Source organism: Medicago sativa, chromosome 4 (assembly GCF_051527215.1).
Source record: "Medicago sativa cultivar Bolivia chromosome 4, Bolivia_mono, whole genome shotgun sequence".
In the NCBI taxonomy this organism is placed as follows: Eukaryota; Viridiplantae; Streptophyta; class Magnoliopsida; order Fabales; family Fabaceae; genus Medicago; species Medicago sativa.
Genome location: NC_140752.1, coordinates 94,137,213 through 94,159,765, shown reverse-complemented (window position 1 = coordinate 94,159,765; position 22,553 = coordinate 94,137,213). Strand labels below are relative to the sequence as shown.

Below are 22,553 nucleotides of genomic sequence, written 5' to 3'. Positions count from 1 at the left end.
CTTTATTTGGCAGTTGCTGGAAGGAAAGTGTTGTGTGGTCCATTGCCCTTTACAACAGGTAGTTGATGTGGCAAAGCTAAATGGTTAGACTGCTTTTTTGAGGTCATAGATTCTTTGTCCTAACTGGCTCACAACCTTGTACCAGAAAGCAATCTTTAACTACACTCACTTCCATTCTAATTGTTATAGGATTCTCTCTGTCATTCAGACTTTTATATACTTCCTTTTTCCTTTTTTTTTTTCTCATCTTATTTTCTTCTTTGGATTATATTAAGTTACAAGAAAAGCAGCAGCGTTTACTTTACTACCATCAAATCATCTTAGGTAGGCAACTACTTTTTCCTTTCATTTTAGTTTTCTATGTTTCTTAATTATGGTTTTTTTAAAGCTGATGTGTTTGTTTGTTGTATCATGTGGTTTGGATTCATGTCAGCTTCGTTAATTGTTTTGAATTCATTTTATATTTGTGGAAAATGAAATGATGCATAGATAAGAAGCCCTTTCCCTTGATACCGCACAATAGGAGTAAATGAATATTGAAGGAATTGTATATTTGTGTTGTTTTTTTACTTCATTCCTCTCAATTTAATGGTTCAAATTAACATCAAGTTTGTAATTCATAAGAGAAATGGTGGAAGAAGTCAAATTTTATTTGTAATCCATGATTAGAGATTGCTTGACTCCAAACTAAATAGGATTTAATAGCTTTGCAATGTGCGGAAATTTTATAACATGCATTTTCTCAACCCGGAATTCGGATTCTCTATGGTTGTTGTATGATATTGTAGTTGTAGAGAGCATTAGATTTTGAGAGAATATAATTTAATGGTCTAGACAACTACTGCATCATACAACAATAGCAGTAGAGGATCCAATTTCCTCAAGTTGGGACGACATATAAAATTATTACATGTGTAAAACATTTTTTAAAACAGAAAAATAACATTATTGGAGGTGCCAAAGTTAACCGTTTGTCTGTTATCCATTGCTAAATTAGTGAGTTATCAATTTCTGTTAATTAAATGAGAGAGAAATAGAAAAGAACAGACAGGCAAGTCCAATTCTAAGACCTCAAGAGTCAAAGATAAACAGGTAATAAACAGTTGGGCATAAAGTGTTATGAGTTGCAAAATCTAATCTAAGGTACATTCTATTATAAGATAAACATAATTTACCAGTCAACAAATGCCTACCCTTTTCTAGAACATGATTATTAAGGGACACATAGTATAGTTTCAAGAACATGTCCCGTGATTATATACATAGCTCCAAAAAACTCTTCCCGAATCTAAATTGATAAGACATACCCTGAATTATTTGATATGACATGCTTTCAATAGGGCACAAAGCATTTTGCTTTCACATTCTAAAGAACATGTGGGGTCATTATGATCTAGTCATGAAATTATTTTTGATTTAATCCTGCATTAATCTCTAGATTCTTCTGCTACAATAAATCTATCTTTGGATCTATAGTCATATACACAACACCTTCTTTTTGTTTCTCTTCACATAGGACTCCTTGGTGTAGTGCTTTTTCTCCTCTTCTTATGTTGATTGCAAATATTTTAATTGAAATTCTTATGTTTTGCTTGGTTCGTTGAAAATATAGTGTCCTATAAACTCTAATATCATCTTAGGTTTTGAGCTGAGTTATCTTCACAAAATCAGCTTGTAAGGTGAGGATAGTTTATAGACTTGATCTCTGACTGATTTGAGACTTGAATTTTTTTCAATATATAGAAATAATTACTGATCAAATCATTCATACAAATTGCATTTTTCGGTTTCATCTTCAAGTATGTCATGGATCATGATTTCATGCTTTTGCTTATATAGTTGAGTTTTAATATAATCATCATGAATATTTGTAGGTGAGGTGTACGGCAAGCGAATATAAATCTGATTGTGATGGGAATGGAGAAGCCACCAGTACATGGTTCAACAACAGGTGATTGTAAACCACTAACAACATTTGTTCACACAAACACAGGTGCATTTAGGGAAGTAGTGCAAAGATTAACAGGTCCCTCAGAAGGCAATGCAACAAAGGAAGACCAAACTACAAAGGTTGCACCTATTACGAAGAGAACACCACCAAAACTCCATGAAAGAAGGAAATGCATGAAGCCAAAACTTGAGATTGTTAAACCAAATCTTCAATATCACAAACAACCAGGTGCATCACCTTCTTCTAAGTCAAGAAATTCTAGCTTTCCTTCAAGTCCTGTATCAGGTAGTGGAAGTTCTAGTCTTCTTCCAAGCCCTACCACACCTTCCACATTGTTCTCTCAGTTAACTATTATGGAAGATGAAAAGAAACAAGGGTCTGTGATAAATGAAATAAACATAGAAGAAGAAGAGAAAGCTATCAAAGAGAGACGGTTTTATTTGCATCCATCACCCAGGTCTAAAGCAAGTGGCTTCAATGAACCAGAATTGCTTAACTTGTTTCCACTGGCATCTCCTAAGGCATGTGAGAAAGTATGATCTTGAGGATGCAACTATTTTACCTTATATGTATGAAGTATGTAATGACAAATCGCTCTGAAGAATACAAGTTTAAATTTGACTGAAATAATCATTTATGAAGTTTTATTTATGTTCAGACCAAATTGCATATGATCATGGTCTCTATTTCCTAGAAACCGGAGAGTTAAAGAAATATACTAAAATATATTGGGATAAGCATTTTTAATAAGAGAAATAAATATTTAAGGGTTAAATATGTTTTTAGTCCCTATAAATATACCAACTTTTCGTTTTAGTCCCTCTAAAATTTTCCTTCAACTTTTAGTCCCTATAAAATTTTCAATCTTTACTTTTGGTCCCTCGTTTAAAGTAAACTCATACGTAGAATTCATATTTTTTAATAAAATTTTGCAGAAAAATGTATAATATTATAAGGACCTCTTCCAAAAAAAATTAGAATTTTTTACCAAAACATGAATTAAATATGAATTTTTATATTTTTTTTTGGTAAAAAATTCATATTTAATTCATGTTTTGTTAAAATATTATAATTTTTTTTGTGAGGGATTTTTACAATATGCCATAAATTTCTGCACAATTTCATTAAAAAATACAAAAATTTACTTAAAAATAGGGACCAAAAGTAGTGACTGAAAATTTTATAGGGACTAAAAGTTGAAGAAAAATTTTAGAGGGACTAAAACGAAAAGTTGGTATATTTATAGGGACCAAAAACATATTTAACCCAATATTTAATGCATGCTTTCTTCAATTTATTTACTTTTTTTATTAATTAATTATGAAAAATATTTGCTTCATTGTAGAATTGTCCTTAAAAAAATTGTAAATATATCTCTTTTTAGTCACGGCACGATTAATATAGGAAATTGGTTTACCAAATCACCACATTAAAATTACTTCAACAAGTCCCTACGAGCATAATTTAGTTGGAAGGGACATTGTATTATATACGTAGGGGTTGAGTTTCGACTGTCGGACTTCCCCGCATATTCATCTTATGGGTGAAATTAGGCTACTTGACCAAAAAAGAAATATATGTGAACAATGCTTACCAATTTAATCATGTCATAATATTAGCATAATTGCTCAACAGAGTCCTCAGTTTTGCTCAAAAGTCACTCGATTTATCGGATCGTAACTCTGATTGACATTTTTTTGATGAGAACATAACCTTATATTAACTTATTCTAAGGCGCATAGAGAAACCATCTAATATTAAAGTTGTCAAATTAGTCGATTTGACCCAACCCATCTCGATCCGATGGACTAACACGTATAAATTTGTTGGAGTGGACCGTCATGTTTGCTAAATAGATCGTCAAAATTGAGTTTGATCCAAATATTTGAATAATGTAATTTTATATAAAAAAGAGAGATACAGTGTACAATGTGACAACTCTTTTATTTTCTTTCTTTTCAACATACACTAAAAAGATATAAATAACACAACGATTTCTTTACGAATCTATGTTTACTAAAAAAAATATGATTCATGTGAAATTTTTGTTGACAAGAAATGCACCAAGATTATTATACTCTTGTCAATTCAAACACATACATAAATATTCATCAAATAGAAGAGTGTTGGTCTCTCTCCCTCTCCCCTAATTGTGAGTGTCACCCACGCCACGTGATTAAGAGAAGAGAGACATACAATTTTTGTAATTTGAACATTTATTTTTTAGTTCAAAAAGCAATGTCTACATATTAACTTTTATATAAGTTTACCATTTAATGTTTTTAACTAGTACCCTAGAGACTTTAGTTAACATTTTCCATTAAAGAAATGTATATTTTAATGAACTGACTGAGAGTTCGATCAAAACAATATAATCACTTTTTTTATGTTTTTTTTTTTCCTTTTTGGGTCTAGTATGGTGGATAACATCCATTTTAACAACTCTGCATAATATGTTAACGGTCAAGAAGCTAACGAATTTTAGAGGCTAGATATATGAAAAAAATAATTTATCGTTAAAACTAACATTGAAGTTAAAGTTTAAATATATTTTTAGTTTCATTAAAATAACATTTTAGGTGTAGTTCCTAAAAATAAAAAAATAAAAACATTGGAAAATGCCTACTTGTGGCACAAGATAAAGATTTAAAAATAAAATTAAAAAATAAATGTTTGCATTGAAAAGATAAGCCATTAAGTTTTTAAAATCATGAATGTCTAATTTTTAAGATTAAATTTTACATTTAGTTTATTATCTTCTTGCTCTAAAGAAGTTTTGTTTCAACTTCTTAAAATTTTACAAAAATAAATAAAAAAAGTATTTTTGTGGTTCTGCATTTAATCTGTAATTCAAGACCAAAATTAAACAAGGAAGGAACTAATCTCAAAAACGGTGCATGTTGGAGCGATCAAAAGAAAATAATCCTTGTTTTATTTTTCAGATACGATTCGCAACAGATCTCCACTCCACGATCCCCTGATTTTTCAGAATGCAATTCTTTGGTGGTTCAGAGATCAGTCCGTCACCACCAGCACCGACTGCATCGGGAAACAATGGGCATATGTTATATGTTTTCAATAGGAATGGCATTTGCTTGCTTTATAGAGATCATAAGTTAACCCATGCTTTGAATCCTCATCATGATCATAAGTTAATGTTTGGTCTTCTTTTTTCCCTCAAATCTTTAACTGCTAAGATGGACCCCACTAGTCCCCAGAAAGCTAACCTTGGTGTTCCTCAGTTACCTGGCCAAGGTTGTTCTTTTCACACTTTTCGTACTAATACTTACAAACTTACTTTCATGGAAACTCCTTCTGGTATCAAGGTAACATGTTTTCCTAATATATCCATCCTTAAGTACATTCTTCTCTGTAATATATAGTTTATCATACAACATTATGGCGCAATTTTATCTATTTAGCCAACTTCACTTTGTGGGATTAAGTTTGGTTGTTGTTGTGTTGGTAGTCGTGGAGACCATTTTATAAAAGTTGGTAGGTTCAAGCTCTGTAGCACCGACACCACCACTGATCAAATGTGTTTCTGGTGTCTAACACGTGTCAATATCTGATACCAACACGACATGTGATTACTTCGAATAATTCATTTTCTCAAATTGACGTGTCAGGGTCATGGGTCGTGTCAGGTGTTTGTGTCCGTGCTTCATAGGGTTCAAGTTTCATCTCCTATAGCGGAACCATTTTATAAGATATTTGAATAGTAACTTTCTGTGTTATGGAAATGAGATGAATTTTTGTGAGAATAAAAGGTTAGAAGAACTGTACTTTTAAAATAGGACAGGAAATATACATAAGCTTGCTTCTAAGGCATCTAAAAGTGAAACGAAACACCCTCAAAATCTAGGAGATATACATAAGCTTTAATGATCAAGTGTGCTAGTTTCTTCGGTGATTTAGATGTTTGTAAATCAACTCAGTTATAAGAATTTCATCAATTACTTTATTATTCAATGTTTGTGAGTCTAAAGTGGTTATAGGATTTGAGTAATCTACTCTTACACCCCCCGATAACAAAATGTTACTCGCTTCTGATGTGGAACAAGGCAGAAACCTTGGGAAACTGGTAATACTCTACTTTTTTTATGGACTCGTGAAAAGATTCAGAGGCTGACGGCGAACACTAATAATTGTATGTAGGGTACTCCAATAAACCTAATTATACAAGGCCAAAGTAACTGAAATTTTAGACCCTAGTTGTATTTCAATATAGGAAATGATATACCTAGGAGAAATAAGCACAATAGCAGAAACAAAAATATAAAAGAATGACAGATGTATGAAAGAAGAAACGCAGAGAGGGTTGGAGAGTAATTCCAGTAAGATTTATGGGACTGCTATTTGAGTTAATTATGGTGCTGATGAGGAATGATGAGTAGGAGAAAAAATAAGGGAAAATATATAAATGACTACAGGGGATATAGTAAAGCCTCTGAGGGACGAGGGGAAGGTTGAAAAGAAATAACATTGTGAGATACGTAAGCCAATCCTTAGGCTGGAAGTGAGGAAAGTAGACTAGTGACTGAATAATATTATTTTCTTCTCTCAATTATTTGGTATGTAGTTGTGAACTTCTGATTTACATTCATGATTTTATGATTCTATGATCTATGTCTAGCATTGGTCTGCCAGCACACAGCTATCGACATGAAGGTAGTTGATAATTGATTTAGGTAGATTTCGCTGAAATTCTGAGTTCTATTTTAAAAGTTGTGTAAAGTAAGATGCATAACTATTAAAACTGTGAACTATTTTAAAATCGAACAGGTATATTACAGCAAAAAGTCACAAAAGTTGTCATATTGTGCTTTCAGATAAGCAATCAAAGAAGCAATATGCATATATTGTTCCTTGTAATACTAATTGTATTGTAACACTGCCATGATTTCCATGCTTAATGCAGATTATCTTGGTAACTCATCCTAGAACTGGTGATCTTCGGGAATCCTTAAAGTATATCTACAATTTGTATGTTGAATTTGTTGTCAAGAATCCACTCTATACACCTGGATCTCCTATCAGGTAACATAATTTTCACTTCTGTTTAAATGACATACTAGTCCAATCACCAAAAAGAAGGGCATTCTTGCTCTTTTCACTTTGTTCTCATATTATCATCTGTGGACAATTTCCTTTGAAAAATAGAAGAACATTCGTCTGTGGCTCCATCACACTCATTTTTAAATATTTTTATTTTTCTCCCACGTCCAAATGGATCATCTTTTTCTTTTCCCCTTTTTTTTTCCTTTGCTTTTTCACTTCATAATGAAACTGATAAAATTACCATAGCGAAGGCAGGGAATTGAGTATTTTTATTTTGTTTCTAAGTATTGAACTTCACAAGTGTTATAAACACTGTTCATTATATTCTTGTTGGATGAAAATGGATATAAGGACTGTTCAAAATATGCTTGTTGATGCTTTTGATTATTGAAACATCTTTTTACTTTTAAATGCTAAAGGATCATAAGTTTAAATGTTTTAAAAACAAAAAGTTTTACCCATTGTCGTTTATGTTGATATATTTGAAATCAGATATTTCAAAATAATGCAGGGGTAATTTTATGTCTTGCATATACTTATCAAACTGGGGATAAAAATACAATTTGGTGTAAAATAAAGTGGAAACAAAAACACCCTTGAAATTTTTGGTCACCAAGCAGTAACCTAGTAACTTTTGTTTAGGAAACGAAAAATCATGTGATATCACCTTGAACAATATCCCGGCTTTGTTGATAAACATGTCTGGTTAACCATGGGCCTAGTGAGTAATGGGAAAAACCAAATTTCTACATTGAAAAAAGATAAAACCTTTGTAAATAGTGGAACAGTTGCCTTTACGAGTCAGTTTTGCAAGGCCAAGTTAGGCTCAATATAGAAACTTAACTGGGAACTATTTTCCCAATCACTCCTGTCCAGATTTATCCATCCTGACGGGGAAAAGCACTATTTCTTCTTGCACTCAGATGGATAAATCCAGACAGAAAGGTGTTTTCCCCGTCCAAATGGATAAATCCAGACGGGAGTAGTTTTTAAGAATCGTGAGGGAAGAAGTTCCCAACTTAATATGACATTAGAGTCTATCTGTGCAATTCACCCACTAAATTATCCACACGCTAAGCCTTATATTGTTGGGCATGTGGGTGCCATTCTTAAGAAAAACCAAAGTCCCACATTGACAAAGATAAGGTTTGGGCTTGGTCCAAACCTGCAGGTCCAGTTCTCTGTTTCTGCTGGTTTGTTCTTTTAATAAAATCAGTTTGATCTTCAAAAAAGAAAAAAATATAAGGTCTGAATTTATTTTATAAAAAGTGGTACCCCTTACATTACATGTTTTGTAAGGATGGTATAAATTCAATATAAGAACCTAATAATAGTGAGGAATCCTTGATTTTTTTTTGCTGCTGATCGATGACCAAATTTGTCGAGGACCTTTTTTTATCCGTTGAATATTTGCATGTTTTTGTTGTTTTTTTACAGCTGCTTATGTTATTATGCTGGGTACTCATGCTTGATTCAATTTTTAAGTGTTGCTAAATGACTCTATTCATTTACAAAAAAAAAATTCTTCTTCAGTTTAATGGGTTCATGGATTATTTTTTTAAATTTTTTGTTGGGATTTTATCTGGAAAGAAATAAAGGTTTTCCAATGGTTTGATGGATTTTCATAGGTCTGAGCTATTCAATACAACGTTGGACCAGTATGTGAGAGGCATTGCATAGAAGCTGAGTGGTTGCAGTTTATCATTATGGATGATGAACTCGTGTTGTAGAATGCCATGTTTTGCATGGTGGTGGTCGCTGCATTATCAGTCAGACTCTTGGGAAGGCCTCACGTTGTTTATGTTAATGTTACAACAATTGATGGCTGCGATGATGATTCTTTTTTTTAAGAAAATGGTGCGATAATGGTGGTTATACTTGATTGGAATTCATCGCCCAAAATTTAAACCAAATGAGCTCTTAAATTTTGTTAATTATCCTCTCATATTAACTTTACAAACCCCTGTATTTTCATCTCTCAATCTTACTCTTCGCCTCTATTACAAACATGTATTGAAGTTGATAAATCTTGATGAATGATTAAAGACTAAAGCAACTGTTAAAATTTCAATTGACGTATATGTTTTTTAATTTTTGTTTTTAGGTACGTGAACTCAATTTACGTATGTGTAAGTAAATCGAGTACACATAAGTGAATCTTTTAAATTTAATTGAGATCACTTTCCATGTACGTGAGTTATGACATTATATTTTGAACTGAAATTGACGAGTAGATTTATCAGCGCCTTTCCTGCCTTTCACATAGTACTTCCTCCGTTTCAAAATGAGTGTCGCTTTAGCAAAAAAAAATTGTTTCAAAATGAATGTCACTTTACATTTTCAATACAACTTTAATTTTTTTTCTTCCAACTTTACCCTCAATAAATGCTCCAACTTTTCTCTCACACAATTTTCAATACAACTTTAATTTTGTCTTTTTCTTATTAAGTTCCCAACTTAATATGACATTAGAGTCTATCTGTGCAATTGACAGTTTAGTAAAAGCGTTATATCCAATGATTATTTCATTCCATTTATTAATCTGTGTGTCAAAGTATAAAGCGGCACTTATTTTGAAACGGATGGAGTATATCATCTTTCTTGTTCAGTTTTCCATAGACTAGCCATAGCTCTTAATAACACTTGGTGGTGTTATGGGAGTTGGAAAACATGAAGAGGAAGAGAATGGGGAGGGAGAATGTGAAAAGAGAAATGGGTGAAAGGGTTTGATTTGAAATTTCATAAAAGGTTATTTTGGTAAAATTTGGAGTGTAACCGAATACTTGAGGGGTGTTCCTAAAAAGAATCTGATAATTATTCAAAACTTAGGATAAGATCTTACAAACTACTAGTAATGTATTTTTTACTTATTTTTTTTTAAACAAGTAACTAGTAATGTATTTAGGGTTAATTATGTTTTTGGTCTCTACAAAATTGTGACCTTGTAAGTTTAGTCCTTACTTAATTTTAATAGCATTTTTAATCCCTACAAAAAAAAATTTACTTATAATTTTAGTCCCTGTTAAAATAAATTTTGTTTAATTATCCTTAAACTCTTAAATTTTTTAACGATTTTTTTTATACAAGTTTAGAACACTATGAAAGGTTCATTTACTAAAATCTATAATTTTTTAACATGAAATAAATTAAATATGAATTTTTTAAAACGACAAAAGTTTAAGATATAAGTAACAAAAATATGGACATAGAAATCAAATTTTTGCGATATTTTTTTCGGAGGACCTTTTAATAACGTTTTTAACACGCCTGTAAAAAATTGTTGAAAAACTTAAGAGTTTAAGCATAAATTAAACAAATTTGGATTGAGTAAGGACTAATATTGAGTGCAGAAATTTTTTGTAGGGATTAAAAATGCTATTAAAATTAAGTAAGGACTAAACTTACAAGGTCGCAATTTTATAGGGACCAAAAACATAATTAACCCATGTATTTATTATACAATGACAACAATAGGCCGACATAAATGATAATGGCATTTTTTGTTCTTCAAAGCAAAAAAATAAGTACATCCTTTTTTTTTGAAGAATCTGTTAAATAAGTACATCCTGATTCCATCATTACTTTGCTTTGTACAGTAAAATTAATATTTGATTACGGATTAAAGTGAAATGGGTAAAAAAACAGAAAATGACAGCCTAGCATAGCTTGATTAAGAACCTGCAATTTGTTGTGTGGGGCCATTTCAATTTTCATGCAATAAATCATAGCAAACAATGGAGACTATGCAGTAATGCACCAGGCCTGGTCTACCCCACATGGACCACATCATGATCAATGTGGAGAATATATCTTTTTTTGGAATGATAAATCTAACAATAGATATGCAAAATTTGGTCAAGCAAAGATAATATTAAAATTTATCAAATTAAATTATCTTTTCTCAAATATTTTGTCTCCAAGTGATTACTACTAAAGATAACCATCAATAACTTGATTGGATCCATTGCCTACTAATCCCAAAGCATCTCTTAAATTTAGTGTGTTTCTCATAGTTCTCCTTCCTATCCCTCCATTGCCCTTTCTCATCATTGCAGCAAATTCACTATAATCTATTTGTCCATCCTGCACAACAAAATTTTCACATCAATAAACAAGTTGCAACAATTTAAGGAATTTGTGCTCATTTCAAAATAACTATTACTGAAATATCATATTTATTGATAATTCGATAAAGTTATCAATAAATAAGATGCTTCGGTAATATGACATCATAGATTCACCAGAGACAGATTCCGCTGACTCTTTTGCATTCATTATTGATCAAATTATCAATAAATGAGATATTTCAGTAATAAGAACGTATAATAGAAAGACCAAGAAAAAATGCTTACATTGTCCTGGTCAATTTCCTTGATCATTTCATCAATATGGATATCATCTAAACCAAAGTCCTTACAAGCTTGTGAAATCTCATCAATGGTTATGTAACCACTAGCATCTTTGTCAAAATAAGCGAAGGCTGACAACAGGTTTTCCTCTCTCTCCAGCTTATTTAAATGAACAGTTGCAGCAATGAATTCACCATAGTCAATTGTCCCACTTTTATCAACATCCGCCTGTCACGTGCCAAAAATAATAAAATCTTATTATAAACAATGAACTTAAAGAAATTGAAGGCTTTTTGATGAAATCCTCATGTATCATCCAACAGACACAATCATGTTTAAGGCCGAAAAGGCAACAACGATGCGACTTTTTCTTAAGGAATTTATCTATCACGAGGGATCTAACTAGAGACCTCCCACTAGCATGCTTTCACTAGGGCAAACTCCATTGGGTTAAATTAAGGCGCATAAAAAAAATGAATTATCCTCCCACAAGAAAACACTTACAGCATCCATTAGATCCTGGATTTCAGACTCCATAAGTTCAGATCCTACTCGCTTTAAGCCATCTTTTAACTCATCAAATGTTATGGTTCCACTGCTGTCTGTGTCAATCATCTTGAATAACTCTTTCAGGCCACCAATTTCTTCCTCGGACAGCCGCTCAGCAATAACCTAGGATAAAGTGAGCAAAAACTATAAATGATGTGGCATTGAGATTTGATGTGCAGAATACTACAAAATAGACCAGACCACTTAGAACTTCCTGTTTCCAGTAAGGAATGACATGTCCTATCTCAGTACTTACAAACTACAGATACATAAGGATGCTTGAGGTTCAAGCTTAGGATGCAAACAAAGTGGCCTTTCACCAATTTGCTGATTTATATTAATTTACTGGAAAACATAGCATTGCAACAATGAAAATAATAAAATAAAGTTTTAACGAGAGAATGTAAAGAAACTTCGTTCAACCCAGAGTGGAATGCATAAGGACTACAGAGAACCAAAATCAAGATATGGAAATCCAAAAGCACGTTATAAGTTATAACATGAATGTAAGGTAAAAATAAGCCTTCGTGTCAATGGAAAGCATCTAACCAATAATGGCAGTTGAGAAAACCATGGAACATAATCCAACTGTTCTGGTCCAACCATGTAGATACTTTTGACTCCAGTGCATCCAATGCTCTTACCCTTGCTTTGATAGTAAAGGGCGGTCAAGAGCAAAGTTTATTTTTTATTTCATATTTTTTTACAAAAAAACAAATCTAGAAAATGACACTAATGATTTTTATTATATATAAAATATCTTTCATACTTCCTACTTTTTCCCATGAAAATATATATGAAGAATTTTTGGCTCCAGTGAACTATCCCACCAATTTCTAAAAGGCAAACAAAATTCCGTCTCATATTAAGGGCCTATTTGAATGTGTTTTGATTTTTAGTTTTTGAAATCTATTTTACAAAACAATTTTAAAAACTGTTTTTAAGAAGAAAATGAAAAATAAAAGTTGTTTGGCAATCATAGTTTTGAAAACAGTTTTAAATACGAGAGAATGATAAAACTTGTTTGCCATTAATGGCAATCATAGAACAAAATCAGCATTTTCATCTTATATTTTCAGGTTGTACAATATTACAGAAATGCCATTAATGAAAATTGCATTCTTCTCCGTGTTTTTGCTTTTCAAAAACTGGAAAATTGAGAAGCAAAACACCTTTAACCTGTTTTGCTTTTTCAGTTTTAAAAACCAATAAATAAAAAACAGTTTCCAAAAACACTCTTGTAAAATTGGATTGCCAAACAAGTTTTTAAATATTTAATTTTAAAAAACTAAAAAACTGTTTTTAAGAAGGGAATCAAACAGGCCCTAAATGTCACGTTTTGAATTTTTTATTTTTTCTGTCTCATTATTTACACATTAGAATATCAATGAAGCATTAGTTAACTTTTTCTATTAATACCTCTATTTATTATATCTTAATCTACCCTTATTTTCATATCAAACACAGAATAGTAGGCATAGCAGAAAGATCTACAGAAATCTTACACGCAAAGCCATCTTCTTCAGTTTATTCATAGCAGAGAATTGTTTCAGACGTGATAAAACTGCAGAGTCGATAGGTTTATCAGGTGCAATGTTGTCATCCACAATCCATGGGTGGCCTGAAACAGAAATTCACTTTAGTGCCATAACCTTGCAAAAACCTTACATTTATTAACGGAAGTTAAAAAAAAAGAAAACTGATTTAAGTACTGACGCTGTAAACTCTACTATACCACTTGCTCGATATATATATATATATATATATATATATATATATATATATATATATATATATATGTATGTATGTATGTATGTATGTATGTATGTATGTATGTATATGTTAAAGTGACTTACGGAGTACTTCATGCGCTGTTAGCCTTGTTCTCGGATTTTGATCAAGCATTTTCCGGATTAGATCCTTTGCGCTGTCTGAAATGCTAGGCCAAGGCTCAGACTGAAAATCAAGTTTTCCTAATAAAATCTGTCGGAAGATCCCGGGTTCAGTTTCTGAATGTGACAATTTGCAAATCATCAGTATCAAGAATCAACAACAATGAACGACGAACATCAATAAAACAGTAATATGCTTATATCCCCAATTGATGATTTAACATATGAATAAAAAATACCTACCTGCCCAAAATGGTGGCACCCCACTTAATAAGATGTACAAAATAACTCCAGCACTCCACACATCTGATTCAGGTCCATAGAGCTTGCGCAAGACTTCCGGTGCAACATAGTATGGGCTCCCAACAACATCAGAGAAGGATTCACCTAAAAAATATATCACTACGTTAGGCACACTGGCACACACAACATGAAAGTTTTTCCCGTCAGAACGAAAACAAGACTACATATCTTATATTAAAGTTTAAATAGATATATGTATATTATTGCCAAACAATACTCATTTGCATGAAAAGAACTGTGTCAACTATCAACCATAGTCCACGAGGAATGCATTCATAAGACTTCATTTTAAGGATGGTAATTTTTTCAACTATTCTACAAGTTTTCCAAGCAAAACAAATTTAAATATAGCAGGGCTAAAAAATTACTACAATATGGAAACACAAGTTCCACAGTATACTTAGTAGCAATCAGAATGCCAAACACTTCAGGTGTTAAGTAAGGGACCAAAATGGATGGGGCAGAAAAACTGAAAAAGTGACTAACTTCCCTTATCATGTGAGCACCCTTTACTATTTTCCCCCTTTAATAGCACATCGCTTTCTGGCATCATCACCAATAGCCTCCATTATAGAAGTAAATAATTTTATTCTCATCACTCAGACATGACAATTGCTTTTTAATAATGAAATACAATATAACTAAAAACCTTATCCATTCACATGACACAAAATTCCAACACTGAATGACTGGGATTCCAATTTACAACCTAACAAAAGTAAACTAGATTCCTATTTTTGGAAAAAAAATCAACTGTAACCTGCTTCTACCATAATATGGAATATCAATAAATTAACCTGGAAAGTGGAAAAACATTCATAAACTTGATGAAATTCCATTTACAGTATATACTCCTATCAAAGACACCATGTGCTGCTTTTATCATCATACAAAGTAGAGCCAAAATCCAAAAAATTAAAGGTGCACGTGAAATCAAGCATTACAATCAAGATATGGATCCAACACCTCAGAATCAAGTAAACAAAGACAAAACAAATATTACAAACTTATAGTTTAAGGCACCAAATAATCCCTAAATCCCTTAATTCCATCCAGAAATCAAGAACCGAAATTTCAAATCAAATCAATTAAGCAAATGAAACAATTACTCACATCCAATAAAAATAAGCAAACCATTTTCTCTCCTAATGCAAAACAAAATTAAAACCGAGAAAATCAAATCCAGTAAACCCTAATCAACCAAATTAAGCACAAAGAATCCAGCTCCAATCAGATCAATGAATATTCAAATCTAGAGCATAGAAATTAACAAAGAAGAAAAAGAATAAAAACCCTACCAGGTTTATAAAAAACAGACAAACCAAAATCAGTAGCTTTAAGCTTAGCATCTTCATCAACAGTATCAAAGAGAAAATTCTCAGGTTTAAGATCCCTATGCATAACACCGAGAGAGTGACAAGATTCAACAACTTCAACAATAGTCTTAATCAAACCAGCAGCCTGTCTTTCACTATAATGACCCTTTTTCACAATCCTATCAAAAAGTTCACCTCCTTCACAAAGCTCCATAACAATATGAACAGCAGTAGAATCCTCGTACGTTCCTTCAATTCTAACAACGTGTGGATGTTCAGATAAATGATGCATTATCTGAATCTCTCTCCAAACATCTTCATAATCTTCTTTGCAGAAAAGCTTTCTCTTTGGGATTGATTTGCAAGCAAATGTTTTGTTGGTTGATTTGTGTGTGCATAGATAGGTTGTTCCGAATTGACCTTGACCAAGTTTTCGACCCATTCTGTATATCTCTGTTACCTTCTCTGTTCTGTAGGGTAAAACCCATGTTACTGGTTTCAATGTTATTGTTGGAGTTGGATTCTCTTTCGCCATTGAAACAACGTTGAAACTGAAACTGTGTTTTTCGGAGTTATTATTCTTGTTGTAATGCTTAGCACGTTTTGTTGTGATTAAATAAATTAAGGTGGTCGTGTTTTTTGACAGCTCCTGTATTTTCTCTCTCTATCTTTCTCAGAAAGTACAAAACAAAACAAGGTGTGCTTTGTTTTGTTTTGTTTTATTTTCTTTTTTTCTTTTTGGAGATACTAAACAAATGTTGTACTTTTGTAATCTACCACCGTATCTGTATGTATCTATATCTGTGGGCTTGGTCTTTGTTGTACTGTTTCAACATTCAACTCAAGGATTTAATTTGGTCAACAAAGAAAAAACTTAAGAATTTACTATATTTTACACATTTATATTTTACACTTTTAGGAGTAGTTTTAAAATATTTTTATTATATTTGTTTATGTAACTAATGTCTTAGGGGCGTGTTAGCATACTAGCATATAGATAGACCTATGAAGCCCGGATACTCCAAAATGGTGCCGTACCCGTGTCGGATACGTATCGGATACCGATACTCCGCGGATACTCCGGATACCGTATCCCAGAAGTATCGGAATTAGTTATTTTAATTTAAAATATATATTTTATCGGATACTTAAAAGATACTCGACGGATACACACAGATACTTATAAGATACTTCACACAGACGTATCCAAAAAAAATGGTGTATAAAAATGAGATTGTGTTGTGAAAATTTAAGATACGAATCACTATAATTACTTTTCAATTAACAAATTAAATATTATGATTTTGGTGGATGAAAGTAATGAGAGAGGGGAGATTTAATCAATCAACATTAAACAAACTTTGTTTTGAGTTCTTTTATTGATACATTTGTTGATATCCTAACATAAGAATGAAAATAGAATATGATTTATACAAAAACTTTACATTTTTTATTTTGATCATATGTATTTTTTTTTTTTTTGTAAATTGTAACTTTTATGATTATATAGTATGAGTAATCAATGTTTTTTTAAGTATTTAATACGCATATAAATTTTAATATAAATATTTTGTTAACGTATCTTAGACGTATCGTATCCTAAATTTTAAAAATTTTGCGTATTCGCGTACCCGTATCGTATCGTACCCGTATCGCACTACGTATCCGGGCTTCATAGAGATAGACATTGCGTGTCGGTTTGTCCACGCGTTTTATTGTGTTAATGTGTATAAATTACAAATAGTGGTTTTAATGAAATTTTGATTAAAATTAATTTGATTTTGATTAAAATTATAAATATGGATAATAGATATTTTAGACTTTTATATTGTACTCCCTCCGGTCCTTATTATAAGAAACAATTGACTTTTTTGGTTCATAGAATAATTAATGTATCTTGTTATAAATATAGACTAGATACATCACTTACACAATGAACCTAAAAAGTCAACTTTTTCTTATAATAAGGACCGGAGGGAGTAATAAACTATACTTATTTTTTTCAATGATACTGATAATATAACAAATATAATATCTTTCAGAAAAATATATCAAATATAATCTAAAATCATAATTCCTCCGGTCTCAAATGTAAGAAACTTTTCACTCATTGAATGAATCTAAAAAGTGAAAAGTTTCTTACATTTGAGACCAAATGGAGTATCTTTTTGAATGACACCAATAAATTAGTATTTTTATGCTCAAATTTGCTTAAAGGTATGATTGGAAAGAAAACAAAAAAATCAATTCAAAACAGTTTATTTTCTTTAAACTATATAGGATTTTTTTTAGGGATATACTATACTATATAGTATATATTTATTTAGGTGATGGTCATATCTAAGAACACGTGTTAAATAATTCGTGAATAATAATTTTATTTTAATAACGATAATTTATGTTTGTACCGCACCAGTTGAATTGGGTGACAGTCTTTCCGTTGTCACAGGAGCTCAGCTGCAAGTTGAAAAGAAGTGTCTCCTTTTACGGCTGCGCTTCTCCAAAGTTATCGGTGCCACCCGAGTGGGATCAGTCCTCCAATCTTGGCGGTTTCAGCAGCAAGTCTAAGGGTGTCTTAGCTTTTATTCCAAAAGAGGGGAAAAGGGGTCATCCAAAACCAGGTGATGTAACCATTGGTTCTAATACATATTCTGCTGCACTACCTGCACCGGTACATACACCTAAGCTTCAAAAGTATGTGGACATAATGGAAATGATGAGAGGGCCCGAATACACTCCAGGATATTGGGTTGTGTCTGGTGCAAGGCTTTCTGCACAGAATGGGAAAATATATCTACTTGTTAAGTATTCACTATTTAACTTTGTTATGCAGTGTGAAACTGAAGCTTCATAGCAGTGGTTTAATGATATTGTTTATAGATATGTGGGAAATTCCGCCTTCATTTGCAGTCCGCCCTAGTCACGTAGTTGTGGCATTTGAATTGTCTTCATTGCAGCCTCCAACACCTTCATTGTGTTGGGTTTGAAGGGGTGGACTTAGTCTCACATTGCTTAGAGATATGGTGCATGGACAGTCTCACCTTACAAGCCGGTTTTGTAAGGATGGTTTAGATCAAATATAAAAATTTAAAAGATACAAATTCAGTCGGCCATCTTGCTTATGATGGCTGGTTCATCAAACGTTATGCCGTTGAATTAGTAAGGTATGGCGAACTCCATGATCATGTCAACATCGTGGGACTCTGTAGCCTTGGCAAGGTTAGACCCTTGAACTGCATATATTTGGCACATGCAATAGATATGATCTATTATTTTTTATTAGCCACAGGGTTGTGCTACAACAACATTTGTAACACCTCTCTGTATTAAGAGGATCTGTTCTATGAAAAAGCATGTGTTTCACTTTATGCTCCTAAATATTGCTGGTGCAAGCTTGATGCTTACACTCAATGATGAGAGAAGAGAGAGAGATCAGAACATTCTGTTTTGTGGTGAGAATAGAGTGAATGAAGAGTTTTTGTTTACGGTGAATTGTAAAACTATGAATTGGATTGTATAGTGGTTATGACACAAGAAGATATTGATGTGTGATACAAAACAAGTACTTATAAGCTAAGTTGATTTACTTACTCTACAAGACACTAACTAACTCTTATCAACAAACATAGTTGGATTTATCCACAACAAATACTCTAGTTTCTTGCTTCTGTCATGTAATCATAACAACTCATTCTAACAAAAGCAGAGGGAAGAAGAAGGTGGTCCCAAAAGTTGTCGGTGGTTGTCATTACTCTTTTTTAATAGCCTTTGCATACACACTATACATAGATTTAGTCCAATCCAATTGATACACATAATAGTAGTTATTTAGGAAACTACCATTTTTAGAGGAATGGGAATTAAATTTGGTGTTAACTTGGATATATACATGGCCCCAAGACTGTTTTTATGGCCATATTTTCTCCTACTATATCCATCATCAAGAGGAATAATTTAACCTTGGCATTCCCGGTATTACTCAAATCTATTTTCACCAATTTGGCAGCATTTCTGTGATGAATGGAGTTCACCTTTTAGGATAAGGTAGCAAGAACGAGATGATTTGAAAAGGAAATAATTGGAAGATTGAAAGAAAAAATGAAAAGAAAGAACATAACTTCATTAAAAGAGATAGATAGATAGAATGAAAGAAGGCTCGCCTGCAAGAGTTTCCTTTTCTACTCACTCAATGTTTACAGTTTTGAATCTTCTCCCTTTCCCTTAATTGACTACCTTATTTGATCCTAATTCCTAACTAATCTAACTTTCTTCTTATATCCAGACAATATGTCCACCTGATTAAGAATGGATGGGTTGACATACCACAAGCTCTGAAACTTGTGTCTTTCTATAAGCCAACTTATTACTATATTGATCAGTCCACGTCAAACTTCTCACCTTGTAATTCATATCACTGATTTCCACTCTGATACTTGGGAAGCTCATCTTTCAGTTTCCTCGCTCGAGGACATCGTGAGTATCCTCAATCTTCATTTTATGATCTTGAGTTTCAAATTATCATTTTTATTTACCTTCGCTACAAAAGGATATTATTGGAATAGGTGGCTCTTGGGCCGAGTTTGCTGATTATTTTGTGAATTCTAACTCTGATGGTAAACAGTACTCTTATTATGTCTACTTTTAGCTTCTTTCTGATGAAAATTTCTGATGTTTCCTTTTATAGGCTAATCATGGGTTTTTATTTGCGCAAAATGCAATTGTGACTAAATAATTTCCAAGTATGTGGAAAACTTAGGCTATATTACTTCTTTGAAGTGACTCTCAAAATTTGATTATAATAAGATAGATTGGTTGGTTATTCTCCCCAAGACACATTGTTAGCTTATTATGAGCACTCTTAGTTTAGTTTATTTTTATAGACTTGATGAAATATGAGGTTAATTAACTTAGAGACGTCTTAGTCAATATTTATGAATTTAACGAACCTGTTGACAAAAACCCGGAGAAGAAAAAGAAGGAAATGAGACTATGTCACTCGAAAACGACAAGTGATGGGAACCTAACCTTTATGATTGGAGAATCCATGAAAAAGGTTCATATGGGAAAAACAAATCACTTGTTACTTATGTTAGCATTAAATTGTTGTCTTTTTCCTATAATGTTATGCCAATGAGAAGTGCTAGTTAAATTTTAAATTTGAGGGGTAAGTTTTAAATGCTTTTAATGATTACTATAAGCCCTTATGGGTGGTGCATGGTTTTAGCATGCATTGGGTGGAATCACCTATATGAGTAGGGATGGCAATTGGCCCCAGGCCCGATGGACACCCGCAAAAAATACCCACAATGGGTAGGGTAAAACCCCGCATTTATGGGTATGGGCTTGGGTCCGGGTAATTACCCCCAAATTTAGATGGGTATGGGTGCGGGTAAGGGCACTATACTACCCAGCCCCGCAGCCCGCATATACATATTTATATAATATAATAAATGTTTTATTTATTTTTGTGTACAATTATTTAATTAATTTAGCTATTTAAGCATAAAGCTAAACCTAAAAACTAATACAATAATCGTTTCATCCTTACCTTCACCAGCTCACGAGCTACAAATTTATGATTTAAATCAACTTGATGTTTATTTTAGCATGCACTATTTTATATTTATTTGGAATGTTTTTATTTTAATTTTCGAGGAATATTTTGGATGTTTTTTTATTTGGCTAAATACTACGATTTCTACTATTTTATGAGTTGCTTTAAAAAAAAACTTGGATCATAGTTTTATTTCATTTTTGATGTTTTTTATTGTCTTTTTATAATTAAAGTGCGGGTAATGGGTACGAGTATGGGCACTTAGGTGCCCATAGGGTATGGGGAAGGGCACTAAAATTGTTACCCACGGGTGTATGGGTTCAGGTACGGGCATTTTTTACAAACGTGGGTATGGAGAAGGGTACTATAGAACCCTACCCAGTGGGTACCCATTGCCATCCCGTGTCAACTTGCGTGAGACCGTGACGGGTCTCTAGAGCACTCATGAAAACCGGACACGCGCACGACTTAAATGCGCAACACAGCGATGACACGAGAATTGTGCGAGTGATGGACCTCTAACATACGACAAGTGTCTTTGGTTCATAAGCTTGCTACACCAATTCACTGTGTGTTAGGTATATGTTGTTTTTGGATTTCCAAACTGTTGTATTTGGATTTCCAAATTCTATTATCTACCGAAGTTGTTACTAGGTTGAGTCACGACCAGGTCGCTCTCTTTAAGACGTTTCGTGGCACTGCCCAAAATTGTGCAATGCAGACTATCAACCACGCCGCTTCCAGGATAAAACAAGCCCAGCTACAACTGTGCGGTTAACTACTGTAGAAAACCGTTTGAGAATTACACCCTCAAATATGGTACTAAGACCACTCTTTAATACTGAAACTGTAACACCCCGTTTTCCCAACGTAAAAATTTCTTAAATAAGATCAGAGTTTTTCATCATAAAACGGAATGTCACATTTCTTAAAAAACGTAAATGGAATAATAATTTATCCTTCAAAAATATAACAACATAATCTTTAAAACTTCGCAGCGGAATAGTTTGACAACTTAAATAATCTTTGGCACAAGGGCCTCAATATAAATTTTCATAAAACTTAGTTCAACATCAATTTTTGAAAGATTCATAAAGTAATACGTAAGGAACAGAAAGTAAAGACATAATCTCATCCCGTTACGTATCAGAGCACCTAAGACACACTTGTGAGGAGTCCACTCACGACCGCAACTAATCCTGGTTACCTGCAAGTTACCCATACGAAGAGCAACATTTCCAAGCAGAGGGGTGAGATTTCTCAAACAATAATATTAAACATATAAATCATATAAAGTACATTCAACAACTTAAACATCTTATAATTCATTAATCATATCTAACAACTTAAACTTCCTTAACTAGTATCATTAATCTTCCTACATTAGTCATAAACTATCATAACACTAATCATAAACATCTTCATATATCATCAATTACTAATCTTAAACATCATTATATAACATCAAATAATAGTCACCAACAATCATCACATAGCATCAATATCAATCATAAGCATCAACATGTAATTCACATAAGTATCATTATCAAAACATAGCATTACCGAAAATAACTTCAT

At 32.5% G+C, this 22,553-nt stretch overlaps 3 protein-coding genes across 4 annotated transcripts; 2 read left to right on the top strand and 1 right to left on the bottom strand.

Annotated features, from left to right (window-relative positions):
• The first annotated feature begins 183 nt into the window (after positions 1 to 183).
• LOC146934008 (VQ motif-containing protein) lies at positions 184 to 2,602 on the top strand. 2 transcript variants are annotated; one of them, XM_085705839.1, is made up of 2 exons: positions 184 to 324; positions 1,875 to 2,602. In XM_085705839.1, the coding sequence occupies exon 2, from the start codon at positions 1,912 to 1,914 to the stop codon at positions 2,488 to 2,490; it is 579 nt and encodes a 192-aa protein (XP_085561965.1). In that variant the 5' UTR covers positions 184 to 324; positions 1,875 to 1,911; the 3' UTR covers positions 2,491 to 2,602. The 2 variants fall into 2 exon arrangements, with proteins under 2 accessions (XP_085561965.1, XP_085561967.1); XM_085705841.1 differs by lacking the exon at positions 184 to 324 and adding an exon at positions 1,546 to 1,679.
• Positions 2,603 to 4,781: 2,179 nt separating this feature from the next.
• LOC146934007 (uncharacterized) lies at positions 4,782 to 9,083 on the top strand. Its single transcript, XM_085705831.1, has 3 exons — positions 4,782 to 5,277; positions 6,873 to 6,991; positions 8,641 to 9,083. Exons 1-3 carry the CDS (start codon positions 4,942 to 4,944, stop codon positions 8,690 to 8,692), a joined length of 507 nt encoding a protein of 168 aa, XP_085561957.1. The 5' UTR covers positions 4,782 to 4,941; the 3' UTR covers positions 8,693 to 9,083.
• A 1,779-nt stretch (positions 9,084 to 10,862) lies between these two features.
• Positions 10,863 to 16,009, bottom strand: LOC146934006 (calcium-dependent protein kinase SK5). Its single transcript, XM_085705830.1, has 7 exons — positions 15,404 to 16,009; positions 14,046 to 14,189; positions 13,767 to 13,919; positions 13,416 to 13,531; positions 11,866 to 12,033; positions 11,365 to 11,589; positions 10,863 to 11,095 (listed from the first exon to the last, which is right to left on the bottom strand). Exons 1-7 carry the CDS (start codon positions 15,954 to 15,956, stop codon positions 10,943 to 10,945), a joined length of 1,512 nt encoding a protein of 503 aa, XP_085561956.1. The 5' UTR covers positions 15,957 to 16,009; the 3' UTR covers positions 10,863 to 10,942.
• Positions 16,010 to 22,553: the final 6,544 nt, after the last annotated feature.